Raw genomic sequence first — 18380 nt, 5'->3', positions numbered from 1 at the left:
TCAACACCATCAGTTGGCTATCTCTTAGGTGTGCCATGGTATTTTAAATGCAAACAATCCTATCATTGGTTACTCTGTGTATCAGCCTAGCTTTCAGCGTGGTTTATCTGTTAATATAGCTAGGTGGTGTGCATTTGTGTGTGGTTGTAACACTAATACCAGAACCATTTCTGAAACTTTGGTTAAAAAGGCTGTGTATGAGTGTTAGAATATGGTTACATGTGTATACACTGAACATCTTTGTATAGAAACCATAACCTGCACACACACGAGGACCTCGAATATGAAGCCCATTGGACTAGGATGAAACTTTCTAATTCACAAGGCTGTGTATCCGACTCTGTACATAATGCTGGCTATAAAGACTAATCACAGCAGATTTTCAAATGAAATGGTGACCTACAGTTTGCTAGATATTTCCGTCTTGATGTTAATTGTGGCCCGTGTGTTTTTGTCTTTCTCTAAGTAGCTACCGACTGTCCAAGTGTTGCTAATTATGCGTTTCTCTTCACAGTTCGGGAAAAACGGAAAAGTCTGTATGTCAACCATGTAAGTAACTGCAGCATCGAGGACTGGTAGTGTATTTGTCATAGTGCTTGTTTCTACAATAAAGACATCACTTCACCCACAAAACAAACCAAATCAACACGCCACCACCATAGGAGAATGCAGAACGCAGAATTGCATGAGGCTTTTAGTTTGCATCAGTAACAGCTGTTCTTTTGTGTTCCCGTAGAACTGATTTCAAATGCACGGCTTGGTTTTCTTCATTTCATTAGCGCATGCTATTCATACTAAATGTGCAATGAATAGCTTCTGTTGTGTTCCCATTTTAATGTCTTTTATTGCTTTGCAAGTTAACGCACATTGCGGAGTCAAAGGTAAATATTTGCTCATTGCTCTACTCTTTCCTAAAACTGTTGTATCTCTTTTGACATTGATTTATTGATTTATTAAAGGATTCACCATGGAAATGAAAATTATGTCATCATGTACTCCTTCTCCACTTGTTCCAAATCAGTTTGAGCTTGATTCTTCTTCTGTCTAACAGACTTTTTAATACCATAATTTTCTCATAATCAACTTTTAATACTTTTAAAGACCCCACGGACACCTTGTTTTGGGTCTCCATCTGCCAAAAGCCACCACATGTTCTTTTTTGTTTGGTCATATTTAGCTTACATAATTTATTATATAAGAAAAAAGGCCCACAGTGGCTTACCACTGCTGTAAATTCCATTTTTCATTGTGATATGTGGCGCCAATTTATTAGGAAGTGATGATTTTGTTCTCTTTGATTCATTGGATGGAAATGCTGCTTTAATCACGATGATATTCCAGTTTTGCACATAAGTTTGAATGCAATTAAAGCTAACTGCTACCAGTCTCCAACATTTCCCCCTAATTATCTTCTTTTGCATACAAAGAAAGGAATTCAAACATGTTTACAACAAGTGGAGGATGAGTAGCCTAACTGATGACAGAGCTTTCATTTTGGGGTGAACTATCCCTTTAATGTGGTTTATCCGCTTATCATGCTATAAATTTGTTAGCAAGTTGCATAATACTTTAGTGTGTTGTTTGTTGTACTGGGCAGGGAATCTTACTAACACACTCACACATAATCATTAAGCTAGTCACTCTGGTATAAATGAGATGATAATGGCTTGTTTGGGGCTGCAGGTGGCCTAATTTGCAGTCTGTTTGCTGAATCTGTGTGTGTGTGTGAGAGTGACTGATGTTTAGTTTGTAATTTTGTGTGTGTCCTTGTCTTTTAGCAACATCCGTCTGGTCCAATGAGACGCAAGTACAGCTCATGTTCGACGATCTTCCTAGACGACAGCACCGTCAGCCAACCCAACCTCAAATACACCATCAAATGGTACTAGAAACCTCCATATAACAGCGATAGAGCTGCTTTTCAAAGTTGAATATGGCTTTTTTAGGCAGTGGAAAGAGGTTTTGATTTGTACAAGAAGAAATTAGGACTCACAACCTTCCTAAGCAGTGTTTATATATAATAACTGCTACACAACTGAGTTGATTCAATGAGGAAGTGAGTTGTCTGACTGATTTTTATCCATGATTCAAAACTGTGATTATTATTATTTCATATAATCAGTTTTACTGGTCACGTTATAGATTTATGGATATAATATACTTTGTTTTACTCTATTTAATTAGGTTTTAAGATGGAGCCAGTAAGAAGTAAATTTTTTGTTTTTTGTTTTGTGGCCAAAACTACGTAAAAAGCTGTCAATATTATCTGTTTGTCTGTCTGAATCAGGATTGTTATAGTTAAACAACACAAACAGACAAACACAACCATGCTGTTTTGAAAAAAATAAATAAAGATTTTAAGTATAATGAAGCAAAGATAAATAAAAAGGCAAGTTTTCAAAGAAATAATTAAAGCTAAAAAGTAAAAAAAAAAAAATAAAAAAAAATAAATAATAAACAAAATAATAATAAAAAGTAAATAAATAATCATAATAAAATAATAATATTAAAAGTAAATAAATAATCATAATAAAAAATAAATAATTAATATAAAAACAAATACTAAATAAATAAATAATCATAATAAAATAACAAAATAATTATAATAAAAATAATCAATAAATAAAAAATCATCATAAAAATAAATAATAAATAATTATAATATAAATAAAAAATAATCATAAAAATAATAAAAATAAATAATCATAATAAAAATAGTTAAATAATTATAAGAAAATAAATAATCATAATATAAATACATTATTTTTATATATAATTTTTTTATTTTTTATTATGTTTTTTAAGTTGACATGTACAGTTTGCTCTTTTTTATGTGCATTTTTCCGTTCAGTCCTAATGTAATATAGGACTTTACATAAACGCTGCAGGTTTAATGTTGCATCTTTATTTTTTGATACATGGTCAATGTTTGACTATTATTTTGTTGTGTTTGCAGTGTCGCCCTCGCAATATACTACCACATAAAGAACAGGTATGTTTGACACGACTCTCATCAGATCAGTGTGTTTGAATGATTCCACAACAGTATGAATGGCTCCGCAGGATGGTTTTATTTTTCAGAAATGGATTGATGAAGTCCTGCAGTGTGTCACTCTTGACAAAAACACACTGGAGGTTTTTTTTATTTTATTTTACCAGGAGAGATCCTAATTCACTGGTCCACATGTGCTGCAGTGCACTGTGGGAGAGATTGATTGTCTGGTCTGCTAGTTCAGAGATGTGTGACAGACCTGTATAGGAAAATGTCTATCAGTATGATTTATACAGTGGACTGATTGTATGAGCTTTATTTGATTGGCTCGTGTCCGTGCGGTTTCAGAATGATGATCTTACATTGGTAAATTCCTGCTTTGTCTGTCTGACTGCCTAGCTGTCTGTCTTTTTAATTCATCTGTCTGTCTGTCTGTCTGTCTATAAGCCATCTGTCAGTCTAGCTATCTATCTGTCTATGCCTGTCTATTTATCTATCTATAATATATCTGTCTGTCTATCTATCTGTCTGTCTGTCTGTCTGTCTGTCTGTCTGTCTGTCTGTCTGTCTGTCTATCTATCTATCTATCTATCTATCTATCTATCTATCTATCTATGTCTCTGTCTATCTAGCTATCTGTCTCTGTCTGCATACTTGTCTATCTATCTATCCGTCCGTCCATGGATCTATAATCCATGTATATGTCTATCTGTCTATCTATAATATATCTGTCTATCTATATTTGTCTGTCTGTATGTATTCATTACTGTCTGTCTGTCTCCCTCTATCTGTCAACCATTTATCTGTGAGACAGATTACTGTATATATCTGTCTGTCTCTGTCTGTGTCTATCTTTCTCTCTGTCTGTTTATTCTTCTGTATATTAATTAAATGTCTGTATCCTGTCTTTGTTTGCTTTTTGTTTATGCATCTATCTGTGTCTGTCTCTCTTTCCATCCATCTAACATCATGTCTGTGTTAATCCATTCACGTCCACTCATCTGTCAATCTGTCTGTCTGTCAGTCTGATATCTACATAGCAGTGTACTTTATTCTGCGTCTTTCTCTCAAACCCTTAACACCATATAAACCCTTAATGCTTGATAACCTTCAAACTTCAAAGCTGTTTAAAAGAAACTTTCAGGACAAGGTTTTGGCAACATTGAAAGTCTATCACAACAGACGTTTCTTTCCTGGTTCTTTAATGCATTATAAGAATACAGCTTAGACTGTAAGTCTTGCTTTATCTAATATCAGGTCACTCTTCTTTCAGAAATGTGGACGGGCGAATGCTGTTAGACATTTTTGATGAAAAGCTTCATCCACTTTCAGTAAGTTTTTATTATTATTATTACTATTATTATTTCTGCAGCTTATATATAAGCTACCGAACTACTCTAAACCTATCAAAAGTTTGGGTTCAGAAATGATTTATTTAATCAAAAATGATTAGCAAATGTATTATTTGATCAGAAATACAGTAATAAAACAACGGTAAAATTGTGATATATTATTACAACTTAAAATAACTGTTTTCTTATTGAATATATTTTGAAATGTAATTTATTCCTGGAAAATGAAGCATTTTTAGCATCATTCCTCAACTTTATCTTTGATGTCACATGATTGCTCAGAAATTATGAATGTGATATTCTGCAGCTCAGGAAACATTAATAGTTATTATTATAAGTGTGGAAACTAATACAGTATTTAATATTTAAAACTAATACAGCACCATTGCCTTTTGTTAATATCCTTTACTTTAATTCATCAAGGTCACATTAAATTGTTCAATTTTGAGAGTGAAACTTCATACATTTATATTGCTGACCAAAAAAAATAATTATGTTTACATTTATTTTACACTATATATATATTTATTTATTTATTTATTTATTTATTAGCAAATAATCATTAAAGGTTACATTTATCAGTTTTATAGAAAACTATGAAGCAGGTAAATAACGTTGTCAACATTGACAATTATAAGAAGCATCGTTGTTGATTATGTAAATAAGCTAATTATAATGATGTCTTGTAATATTTTCTGACAAGGACTAGGGTTGGGTCGATAGACGATGCCGTGTTGCAGCAGCAACCTGCTTGCAAAAAACACAGACTTAGGCTTTGTTTACACTAATACGTCTTAGTTTTAAAATGGCATTTTAGAACAAAATGATCCACGTCCTTATGCGCTCGTCTGAGCTCCAGGCTGTCAGCGGATGCTTTGAGCACAAAACCCCAGAGAGCAGTGCACGTTGGACAGTTTATCAAGGATGTACCGTTGAATTGCATCTCACTATAGTTGTTAAATGTGATATTTAATTAATCTTGTCTATATCTAACGACTCTTCTGTCTTTTGAAGCTATCAGTTAACGTGTCACAGCGTCAGTACACTGCTTCAATCTTTTGCTTTCACGCTTGTACTAAGTCATTTTAGCGAAAACCTCAGAGACTGTTGGTTGGCTCCTGTTGGTTGTGCACCTGTTTACCAAGCCATCAATAGAATTACCAGTAGAGACCAATAGGGATCATTAGAGATTCCATTGAAATCAATATATTTTTGACAAAATCAACAGTTTCTATAGTTTTTTCCCAGCTAAATCTTGCTGTGATTCCCACAGAAATCGGAGGTGCCGTCAGACTACGACAAGCACGACCCGGAGCAGAAACAGATCTACAGATTCGTACGAACGCTCTTCAGTGCCGCTCAGCTCACAGCCGAGTGTGCCATAGTTACTCTGGTGAGTAAGTGAGTCATGTGACCTCACAGCGGACCAATGACACTTCAGTTGTTGTTTTTTTTGGATAGGCTGGCAGCACAAGTTAAAACAGGGTTAGATTTACCATCAGCGAAGTGGATTTACCATCACTCAGGTGAAAATAGTTGTCATATTTACCGCTTTATTAGCGGGTGTTAAGCCCAGCAGCTGTCCTGTGTGTCTGTTCCTCTTCTGTGCTGAAATCCTTCTTTTGAAGACTCATCCCTTCTCAATTTCCTCAGTAAATACCTTTATGAGGTGTCGTTAAAGCAGGCACAGACACACAACCGGCTGTGAATGCTTTAGTAGGGATTAATGGGAAGTATGGAGGCTGTAGTCTGTGGTTAATAGGGTTATAATTAGCGGTACACCAGTATTAAAGGGATAGTTCACATAAAACCGAACATTTTGTCATTATTTACTCACTCTTCAAATGTTCCAGAGCTGTTTGAGTTTCTTTTTTCTGTTGAAAACATGAGGACAGGATTCCCACAGTCTTGGAATATTAAAGAGCTCTACTCCAGACCCTGAAAACCTAATATATTTATTTTTTTCCCAAATTATGTAAAATCAGGGAATTTTTGTTTTGTCATTTTAAAATTGACTTCCCATTTATTAAAACGGATATTTTCCTGTACCATATTTTTTGTTATTGTTTTTATGATATTGATAACATTACATAATATTGATATGATATTGATATGATAACATGTACATGTTTTTATGATATTTCACATGTTTTGCCTGTTGTTATGGTGAGACTATTTTTCACTGCCGTTTTATCAAAAATCGATATTTGTTTTGGTAATATCGATAAATGTTTTTAACTCATTGAAATAAATAGTTTAAATGAGAGCATCACGGTGGCGCAGTGGGTAGCACGATCCCCTTTCAGCAAGAAAGTTGCTGGTTCGAGCCCCGGCTGGGTCAGTTGGCGTTTCTGTGTGGAGTTTGCATGTTCTCCCCGTGTTGGCGTGGGTTTCCTCCGGGTGCTCCGGGTTTCCCCTACAGTCCAAAGACATGTGCTATAGCTGAATTGAATAAGCTCAATTGGCCGTAGTGTATCTGTGTGAATGTAAGAGTGTATGGGTGTTTCCCAGTGATGGGTTGTGGCTGGAAGGGCAACCGCTGTATAAAACATGCTGGATAAGTTGGTGGTTCATTCTGCTGTGGCGACCCCTTTTAAATAAAGGGACTAAACTGAAAAGAAAAGGAATGAATGAATAACATCAGTTAATTAATGTCTGTATAACTTACACATCAAAGTGTCCTGCTATATGTACAAGCTAAATATGACCACTAGCAAGTCATGGTTGTCTATGTACTAAAAATAACCCCTAAACATTAAATGAAGCACTAATTGTGGTAAATCACTTTCCATATCAGTCTTCCTAGATGTTTCATGGCCAAAAAGAGGACAAGACTAAATAGGTTTCGACTAATACAAGTATAGGGTCAGCGTAGTTGTTTTGACTGACATTACAGACTTCTCAGATTGACAGATTGTGTGTGTCTTTGATGCTAAATGTAGACGGAGACAGATTGAGCATGTTCCTTGACCTGTAGAGGGACAACAGGTGCCGAGATGCTGCTGAAATGTGATTGGCTGCTGCTGGTGCTTCAGTGAAGGGAAACTATGAGTCACTACACACTGTGATCATCATGGGTGGCTTTATAATTGGACGAATACACAATTAAAACATTTCCATTCATATGGTGTGGAAATGGAAATATATTTAGTTTTGAAAATTAGTTTATGGAATATTTGATAGTTTCAAAAAGAAATCTCATTTGGTCTTACTGGCACTAATTCATTCCTATTATCTATTATAGTAGTTGTATTGAGCCTTATTTATGATGAGTACAAAATAGCAGAAAAAGAAGCTAAGCTAAAATGATCATACTACATATTAAAAATTGAAAATTAGAACTGTTGCCTTGTGGACTACCTTAAAATATTAAGTTACGTTTTTTTGCGTTTAAGTACAACATGAAAAAACTGAAATAAAACAATTAATAGGTAAACATGCACCAATCAAAATGACTAAAACACATGTGTTAAAAAGATTGCTGCAAAAAATAAATAAATACAGTCGCGATCAGTGACGGGGTAACGTGTTATAAGTAGCGCGCGTTATGTAATATTTCTTTTTCAAAGTAATGAGAAGTATAACGCATTACTTAAAAAAAAGTTATATTATTTGAGTTACTTTTAAAAAACTTCCTTGCTTAATTGGCTTTTACAAAATATATTGCGGATTTAAAATGACCTTTTTCAGGTTGAATCACACACTCAATGATAGCGTGCTGCGAGGGAACAGACAGTCGACTCGCACTCATTATCATCATCATCATCATCTTCAGGTCTCTTTTTTTTCACAGCAGATGAGTCAGTGTACTCTTCTACTAACTGAATCTACTAACTGTTCTACTAACATATTGGTTTATTTCGAGTCAGAGGGGGTATCTGGTATGTTAGTACTTACTGAAAACACAAACCGTTTCACGACAAATTCAATTTAACGAACTGGTTCGACTGCTTCATTTAGAAGATTACATCAGTTCACTCCAGGTTAAACAATTAATTTGACTAAACTAAAAAATGGTTATTGTTTTTAATGTTAAGGAGATGCTGCCACTGTAACGTGACTGTAGAAGTGACTACGTTTTGTTATATAGTAAGAGTTTTCCTCTTTTGGGAAACGATTTACACATTTGTTAAGGCCTCGTGAAGAAATGTATTCAATAAATGAAGAAATTAAGTCATGTTAGTACTCTTAGGCTATAATGCAGTCCTTATCTCAATGGACAGTGAATTTACTAATAACACAAAACACTCACAAGTAGCAAACACATTACATGCTTTCATTAATCTGCATATACAGCATGTATAGCTCTGGGTTCAAAATGTTCCCAAAATATAATTGTATCCTACATTTTTTAAAGGAAAATGAAGGTGCAGGTTCTATAGGTGGCTGTAAATGCAGAGCTTTTGTATTAAAAAAAAGTTGAAAAAACACCTGCAAGTTCTGAAAGAGATTAAACCTCAGGCAGGTAAGGAAAAGTAACGCAAAAATAACTCAAAAGTAATATAACGCATTACTTTCCGTAAAAAGTAATGCAAGTAATGCAATTGGTTAGAAGTAACTATATATTATAATACATTACATTCGAAAAGTAACTTTCCCCAACACTGTTCACGATGGCTTCGAATTTCACCCTACTAATTCAGTTCTTATTCAGTCAAAAACATTTTCTGTTTTCATATCTCTATCCAGCTTAGTGTTTTGTAGAAGGTGCTGACCGCTGTCCCGAGAGTGTTTTTGTGGCTTGTGATTTATGAATGGTGGGTGTGTAATTTGTGCTTTAGCTGGCACTACCTGAAGTTCATCTCGTTCAGCGTGCAGGAGGTTAGATATATACAAAAACATGCTCTCATAAGCACATATTTAATGCACCGCTGCACACGGGCCGTGCAGTACAACCAATTAAACCTGCAATTTCTTTCTGACAATTCCTACAAACCAAATTGTCTTGTTATTAGATTTCTTACCCACTGGGGGCAAACATTGTTAGCTATCGTTTTCCCTTGGGTGTGTAAATGTGTTTATTGCTTCTAAATATCTCTTCTCTGTCATAAATCATGCATTTTCAATTCATAAGGATGTCTTTGTTTGCCTATATACATCAGCAGTGATTATAAATGCTAAAGACACCCGTGGCTACAACATACTGTCAAACACTACGTCAACAGAACACAGACTTCCACTCAATAAGCAATGCATGTAGATTTCCTCACAAGCACAGAAAGATGTATTATTGATGTTATGCAGGCAACTATTACTAGCTTGTACATATAGCAGGATACTTTGTGTAACTTATACAGACGTGAATTATACGATTTCGAAATAGCATGTGGTGTTAAGAATAGGTGCTAAAACGGTTTGTAACTACATAGCAGCACATTGCATCCTAAATATGATTGAATATGATATAAACGAGGGCTTGGCAAGGGTCCTAACACAGAGCCTTGTGGCACTCCATAACTAAACACTTAAAGATTTGCTGGAATAAAGTTTTTTAAGGGCACCTATGATGAAAAATTTACTTTTCAAGCTTTTTGTATGTGTGTAGGTATAGTGTATACACCGTCATAGTGGGGTGATATAAACACACCAAGTCCTTTTTTCTAAATTTAACAACATACAAACAGTGGACCAATTGGAGCGGTTTTGAGAACGACTGCAACTTGACATAGGAGTGCTATTCCCCCCGCCCACCAATATTGATTGACAGGTGTGCATTACCATATCCTCAGTTTGTTGTTTCATGTCCGCCATTTCCTGCGTGTGAGCTGAAGCAAAGGAACACCCTTGTAACGAGGCATACAAAATATAGTGATGTTGTGCTACAATGGTATAGTGATGGTATCAAATGGTAGACGAGCCTTTAATGTTGGTTTACATTCTGATCAGTATGACCGAATGGACAGAACTGAAACTGTAATTCTGCTTCTGCAATACAGAATGGTCATATTTAATGTTACTGATTTGAATTTAATATTTACATTGTGCTTTTCAAGAAGATATCTTATACATTAAAAAAATATATTTCTCATTCTTAGACAATCATAATCATTTGTTTTCCAATAATATTTTCAAGAATCAGCAAGTATAATGAAAACAGCTAGGGACCTCTATATTATGCCAATGTTTGATTTGCTCATTTCTTGTTAAATTCCTTAAGTGATGTTCATCAGATAAGAAAGATCTAAATAACTCTAATGCATGGCCTTAAATAGAAATGCAATATTTATTTATATATAGTGGCAAAAGCAGCACTAAGATCTAGAGTCAAATGCAGACTTGACTGTATGTTAGAAGCAAGTTATTTGTAAATAGGAATCAGTTTCTTGCAATGATGAGGCTGAAACATAATTGAAATTCTTCAAAATCTTTATATTTTACAAGATACATGTCAGTGCCTTGAAATCTGAATGGTTTTAAGCTACCAGTGAAGCGTCAGGTGTTTGTTAGTGGGCTGAGCATGTGTTTGTTTGTGTTCCGGCATATGGTCTCCTGACCTGAGTGTCAGTCTTGTAGTAATTGCATATTTGCAGTGACACTGCCATAACCTTGCTCCAAAAACAGTAAAGCAAGGGTCAGACACCAGAATCTAAAAGCAAACACTGGTTTCATTACAGCTGACTTGATGTCAAGCCAAGTTATGTAATGGCCATTAGTTAAACCTCATTGTTCTGTAATTAGGATAATAATTCTTGTGATAATAATTGGGTCATTGGGAATAAATATTGTAATGCACTTTCGCTCTTTTTAATAGGTGTACCTGGAGAGATTATTAACGTACGCAGAGATTGATATTTGTCCTGCTAACTGGAAGAGGATCGTTTTGGGTGCCATCCTGTTGGCATCGAAGGTGTGGGATGATCAGGCTGTGTGGAACGTGGACTATTGCCAGATTCTCAAAGACATTACTGTGGAAGACATGTGAGTGTGTGTTTGCTTTCAAAGTATCAGACTTTTAATATCAGAATAAATCAAATGTTAATAGTGAAATAATGCATTGTCACAGCAACTAGACATGACTTTTATACAAATCCTAATAGATACAAGGAACAGTTTTTAAACTATAATGAAAGCACATGTACCAAATAAATTCCTCAATGCACAGTTATTGCAATACATTCCTCAATGAACATTTAAAATAATAAATACGATTGAATACCAGGACTCAGCAACAGAAAAACTAATTGCACACCATTTTAGATGTTGTTTTTATCATTTTTGAAACACCTGAGCCGAAGTATTTCTTTACAATGATTTGGTATAATTACCTTGCAGAACTGTCTTACAAAATGTCATTCCCCGGCATCAGGCATCCACCTCCGAATCCAAGAAAACATGACAGCGTTTGTTATTGTGTTTCATCTCTGCACTCTGAAATGAAACTAATTTATTAGGAAGGAAAAAAAAGCCATAGAGATTCCCTCAGTTGCAGGAGCTTTCATTATTACTAGTATTAATCAATTGGCCATTGCATTTGCACTTCTTGAGATAACGGTTTCCGCCTCAGTCCAGACATGTGCTATAAGTCAACTGAATGAATTAAATGGCCGTAGTGTATGAGTGCGTGTGTGAATGCGAGTGTATGGGTGCTTCCCAGTACTGGGTTGTGGTTGGAAGTGCATTCGCTGCGTAAAACATATGGCGGAATAATTGGCGGTTCATTCCACTTTGGCGACCTCTTATAAATAAGGGACTAAGCTGAAGGAAAATGAATGAATAAGATTAAGGGAGTGAGATTTCCTCTCAAATCTCTTACCAGCTGGCCTTCGTACTAAACTCCATCTGGGTCATGGCACCAATTTAACCACTTTGTTTTAACTTGCCTTTCTCTGAGCAGGATTCAAACCCATGTATCTGGCTTGGAAAATGAGCCTATTAACATGGACACTAAAGATTTTGGCCTCTGGAGATTAGCTCTTACTAGTCTCCATTGCACAAACCCCATCCGGATCACGGCACCAATAAAATCCCTCCAAGGCTGCACGATAAATCGAAATGCAACCAGAATCTTGATTTAACAGATGCTGCAATTGCCATGCACGTTTTGTCAGGGAAGCTCGACTCTGTGATCAGTTGAAAATCTCCTCCGAAGGCCAGAGGGCTCTCTTTTGCAAATATGCAAAGAAGAGATCCAAATCAAACAGTGTACTTAACTGCTTTTATTTTTCCCTCTGACATTGTTAGAAAACTAAATTGTATAGAACTTAAGGTGCTGTATATGATAATCAGCTACTAAGAAATTGACCTGACATAAATATCCCTACTTAACATGCATGTTTTCACGTCTACCCTTTTAACTCCTGCTGAGTACAGTTATTTTAAAGGCCAACCTGACTGTAGATTCAGTGACGAATGTTCATATTGTCCTCAAGTCACACTGCAAACAGTGTTTGAGGACTAGAGAGTGGGTGTTTGTTGTCTTTGTGTTGTCAGAGGCTTCACTGTTAACTATTTTAAGCTGGTTGGTTGGAATAATTATGTGGTTGGAAGGAAGACTTGGTAGTGGTGAGAAATTTGGGGTTTGCATAAGATTTTCATTACGAATAAAAAAATAGGATGAGATGTTTGGTTTTACTGTGGGTTTTAAAATGAATTTTAATTTAATTGAAAGCTGTGGTTAACACTTTACTCGAATCGGGTGTTCATAAAACTGTCATGAAGCCTTATAATCATGACATGACATGTCATGTTATGCCATTTCAAATGCAAAGATGACATTGTTTGAGCTATGACAACTTGACAAACAAATACATCATAACGTGTCTTTATCATGACCACTTGACATTATCAAGACAACAAAACTTGTCATAAATCTGTCATAAACATGACAATTGTGCCAAGAATGTTACTGATAACTTTTTGTCCAGTAAAACAAAACAAATGTCATTTAAATATCTCTGTGAAAGTGTCAATACTTTGTCAAATAATTTTGTAACAGCGACATTGATATTTAATGACAAATTACATCTGTACTACTGCAGTTGAGCTCAAGATGGTAATAGCAAGTAAATGTAAATAACAGTTGAGAACAAAAAGGTTAATGACACTGTTATAAAATTCATGAAACAATTTTATTGGATTCATGATAATCATGTTTATGACAGATTTATGACAAGCTATGTTGACTTAGTAAACAGTGTCACCTTTGCATTGAAAATTACATAATGGAGCGAATAACACTTAATAATAGTTAGCATGCATTAAATCTAATTCATATCCTTGTCACGGACACTTAAGGATGTATAAAGATGGCCAAAAAATACCACCATGTCTTTGAGATAAACATTCCTAAAGTATTTCCCTCCAAAATGGCTGTGAGCTGATTGAATTATGAAGTCACCAATACATACTGTTATTTAACTTTTGTGATTTCATAAAATTTTAACTTAAACATTCTTTCTTGACTAATGTTTACTAATGTTAACCTTATATAAATGGAAAAATACATCATTTCGACATCTTTATTTAGTCCTATTTTTTCTTTTTTTTAAATATTTTGATTAAATTTATAATTTATATATATATAATTTTTTTTCATTTTAATTTAATTTCAATTTAATCTTTTATATATGGATTTTAGTAAATATATATATATATATATATATATATATATATATATATATATATATATATATATATATATATATATATATATATATATATATATATATATATACATACATATAGGTAATTAAATGTATTTTATTTTGGATTTTAACTTAATTTATATATATATATATATATATATATATATATATATATATATATATATATATATATATATAATTTTCAAGGTGTCAAGACAGTCTAGTAAACTAGAGCTTCACAATATATTGTTTCAGCATTGATATCGCAATGTGCACATATGCAATAGTCACATCGCAGCATCTGCAATGTGAAATTGAAATTTTCCACCAGGATCACAACTACAAGATATAACCATAATAGAAGACAAATTTATTATTTGTTTTAAGGCCTGGGATTGTGTGGGGATTTCAGGAGAGTTTAAAGCATTCAGAGAAAAGAAATGTTTATAGTGTATAGAATTATTATTATGATGAAGACTCTACAATGCTATTTTACATTTGATTATTCATCATTTACAATACTACTAAGACTACTACCAAGACTAATACTTTTGTCAGGTAGTGTAGCATTACAATATCAATAATGTTGAAAAGTTCATGATGAACTAAAATACATTTCTAATCAAATATTTTGAAAATATTTTGCTGTTTGGACAGAACTGTGTGTAGGTACAGTGTGTTTACAGTCATATTGGGGTGATGTGAAGACAATAAGTCTCTTTTTTAAATTTCCTGACGTCAAAATAAGATCCAAATCCCTCCCATTTTGAGGCACACTGCAACGTGACAGGAGTGCGCGTTCCCCGCACACGAATTGATTGACAGCTGCGTATTAACATGTCTCTGTTGTAACATGTATAATCATATCCACAAGACACGACATGCGCAAAGCAACAGAGATTAAAATATATTCCGAATACTACTAAGACTCCCAACAAAACTGTAAAGCATTTATTACATGTGTATCTGTGATCTGTTGTATTTACCAATGATTGAACTTTGCTTATAAAATTTTATGCAAATGATAATCAAATTAAAATTGAATGAATCCTTTCCAGATAGAGCAATTCAATTCATCTGGCAAAATTGTATTTATATCGCAATGTATACAGCAGAAAAACAAAATCACAATGTCAGATTTTTCCAATATCGTGCAGCCCTATTATGAACACCCTCTTCAATTAAAGAGTTACCAAAGCTGCTAAATCAGAATTTCCATGAATAAACTGTAAACAACTTTCTTTTCACAAATGTCCAACAAATGTCAAAAAGAGTATATGCAAAAAAACTCATTTTGCTTTTGTTCTCTACCACCAGGAACGAGTTGGAGCGGCAGTTTCTGGAGTTGCTGCAGTTCAATATTAACGTCCCATCGAGTGTCTACGCCAAGTACTATTTTGACTTGCGTTCGCTTTCGGAGGCGAACAACCTCAGCTTCCCCCTGGAGCCTCTCAGCAGAGATAAAGCCCAGAAACTGGAGGTATGGGGTCGATACCACACCAAGTCATTAACACGCGTTAGACACTTATGTGCAGTTTATCTCAGATTGTCGCTCATGATCTCATCTGCATCCCCGGTGTGCTACAATTTCTAGGGCTTGAAGAAGAAGCTCAATTATCTTGGCAGATTGCGATACTGAAACTGTTCCAGGAAGTTATAAGCAATACCGCCATGAAAGCTCGCTTTGTTGAAACTTTCACAAATAAGCAAGACCGTGACATCGTCCAATTGCTTTGGTAGCAGCAGGGCCAAATAATTACCTTGTCCGAATCCCCACGTGTGTCTTTTGCCAGAATTCAGCCTCAGTGCTGCCCAATTATAGTCCCGAGAAGACCAGGACACTAATGATGTTAGTTAGTTCAGTTGTGTATGTGTCTCTGTGTGTGCAGTTGTTTTTTTTTTTTGCTGGTGTAATAGCCCACCAGCCCATCTAGTGTCAGTGATCTGTGGGTGGACAGCTCAAATCAGTCAGTCAGATGTTTGTGGTCCAGTTCTTCCATACGGCACCAGTGCACTTTATACACTCCCACACACAATCAGCTGTCGTCTCTAAATAACCGACACAAGTTGGATCCTGTCTCGTTTACCACTTATTGTCAGAGGTGATGGTACTTGGGACTTTGATTCTTATGACAGATCAAAATACATCGAGTATGGGCATAATTAGCTAAATTAAGCTACTTTCAGAAGTCAGAAGATAATGGTAATAATAATCATAATCTAAAAACAGAAAAGGGCTAAGTACAGAGTCCTGAGAAACACTTTGAATAATTAGATTGTATGGTTTTTATTTCTTTATACCGTATTTAATATAAAAATACCATATTGATTCTGAAAATATACTAAAATATGCACTATAATTAATAACTATAATGGACCCAAGATTCTCATAGAAATCAGTCAAGTTTGGTGAAGGAAAAATCATGGTTTGGGGTTACATTCAGTATGGGGGTGTGCAAGAGATCTGCAGAGTGGATGGCAACATCAACAGCCTGAGGTATCAAGACATTTGTGCTGGCCATTACATTACAAACCACAGGAGAGGACAAATTCTTCAGCAGGATAGCGCTCCTTCTCATAAATCAGCCTTCACATTTAAGTTCCTGAAAGCAAAGAAGGTCAATGTGCTCCAAGATTGACCAGCCCAGTCACCAGACATGAACATTATTGAGCATGTTTGGGGTAGTATTAAGGAGAAAGCATTGAAGACGAATCCAAAGGATCTTAATGAACTCTGGGAGTCCTGCAAGAACGGTTTCTTTGCTGTTCCAGATGACTTTATTAATCAGTGATTTGAGTCATTGCAGAGATGTATGGATGCAGTCCTCCAAGCTCATGGGAGTCATACACAATATTCATTCTGTTTCCACTGCAGCATGACTTTATATTCTATACTGCGTAATCTAGAGGCCTTTGCCTTTCCTATAAGCCACTTCTGATACCAAATGATCAACTAGAAATCAAGTTATTATCTGTTATTTGTTGTTGTTTATGTTTATGAAGGATCACATGACAAAGTGACTGATAATTCAGCTTTGCAAAGGAAATGTATTAGAAAAAAAATGTTAATGTTCATATTTGACATTATTACTGTTTTATTTTTATTGAACAACACTATTTATACACGCGCCACGTACACCCATTTATGTAACAACACAAATAATTAATATTTGAATTAGCACATAATATAGCTATACATACAATATTGCATATAATAATAATATACTGTACATACATTTGTCAAAATTGTCCTGTCACTGTCATTCTGTTGCACTGTGGAAACTTCAAATTAAATAACCTTTGCAAACACACATCATCTTTCAATAATAATAAAAATGTCTGAAAGCTAATTTTCCTTTGTTTGTTACAGGCAATCTCCAGGCTTTGTGACGACAAATATAAAGACTTGAGAAAAGCAGCCAAGAAACGCTCAGTGAGTGCAGATAACCTGTCAGTGGTCAGATGGTCACCGGCCATCATATCCTAATAACGGTGGACATTGAAGACTTTGACTAGATACACACATACACACTTGTGCTCAGCACCTCCACAAGACTCTTGAGCCAGAGGTTTCTGTGTACCTGCTGGCCAGATGGCTGCTGTAAATACAACAAACAAACAAACAAACAAACAAACACACACACACACACACACACACACACACACACACAAAGATCACTTTCCAACCTGTGGCTTAGAGGACAGAGAGAGACGAAAATGAGGGAGAAACCCCCCAAAAAAGACGCCTCTGACTGGAACAGCATTCCTCCAGCTCTGTGTCATTACGTCTTTGTCATTCTAGGTGACAATGCTTTCACAAACGTGTTTCTTGATCTTGTAAGGTTAGAAAAAATGTACCTGGACACTCAAGAATGTGTCAAGATGGCCAAAAAAGAAAACAACTACCACCATGTCTTTGAGATAAACATTCCTTAAAAGTATTTCCCTCCAAAACGGCTGTGAGCTGATGGAACTATCACCATTGTAGTCATACATACTGTTATTTAACTTTTGTCGTTTTGTTAATTCTTTATTTATTTTTATTTTTTATTTAAAACATCCTTGTTGATGATTTACTAATCTTTAATGATCCAATTGGGAACATGCATAATTTGGACGTCTGTTTAGTCTGATTGATTTTATTAAAATTTATTTTTAACAATTTTTTTTTTTGTTTTGTTTTTTCCCCTTTTAATACATTTTATTTTAGATTATTTTTTACTTAAAGTAAAAATAAATAAAACAAATATTTGTATTTACTTTTAATTAATTTTATTTTATATATTTAATTTTTATTGTTTTTAGTTAAAATAAAGTTAAAAAAATTAAAAAAATTAAATATATAAAATTACAATAATAAAAAATAAATACAAATATTTATTTATTTATAATTATTTTATATTTTATATATTTTATATTTAAGATTTTTTACTTAAAATAAAGTAAAAATAA

General features: G+C 34.5%; 1 protein-coding gene across 2 annotated transcripts in view; it reads left to right on the top strand.

Annotated features, from left to right (window-relative positions):
• ccny (cyclin Y) overlaps nt 1-18110 on the top strand; it is a 56652-nt gene extending 38542 nt beyond the window's left edge. For both annotated transcript variants that reach the window (XM_056451026.1, XM_056451025.1), the window contains 8 exons: nt 515-549; nt 1779-1882; nt 2957-2992; nt 4266-4323; nt 5618-5737; nt 11096-11262; nt 15246-15408; nt 17299-18110. In XM_056451026.1, coding sequence (XP_056307001.1) covers nt 515-549; nt 1779-1882; nt 2957-2992; nt 4266-4323; nt 5618-5737; nt 11096-11262; nt 15246-15408; nt 17299-17415 — 800 coding nt within the window. In that variant the 3' untranslated portion in view covers nt 17416-18110. The remainder of the gene's footprint in view (nt 1-514; nt 550-1778; nt 1883-2956; nt 2993-4265; nt 4324-5617; nt 5738-11095; nt 11263-15245; nt 15409-17298) is intronic.
• Nucleotides 18111-18380: the final 270 nt, after the last annotated feature.

Source organism: Danio aesculapii, chromosome 24 (assembly GCF_903798145.1).
Source record: "Danio aesculapii chromosome 24, fDanAes4.1, whole genome shotgun sequence".
In the NCBI taxonomy this organism is placed as follows: Eukaryota; Metazoa; Chordata; class Actinopteri; order Cypriniformes; family Danionidae; genus Danio; species Danio aesculapii.
This window is presented reverse-complemented; position numbering and strand designations above follow the sequence as displayed.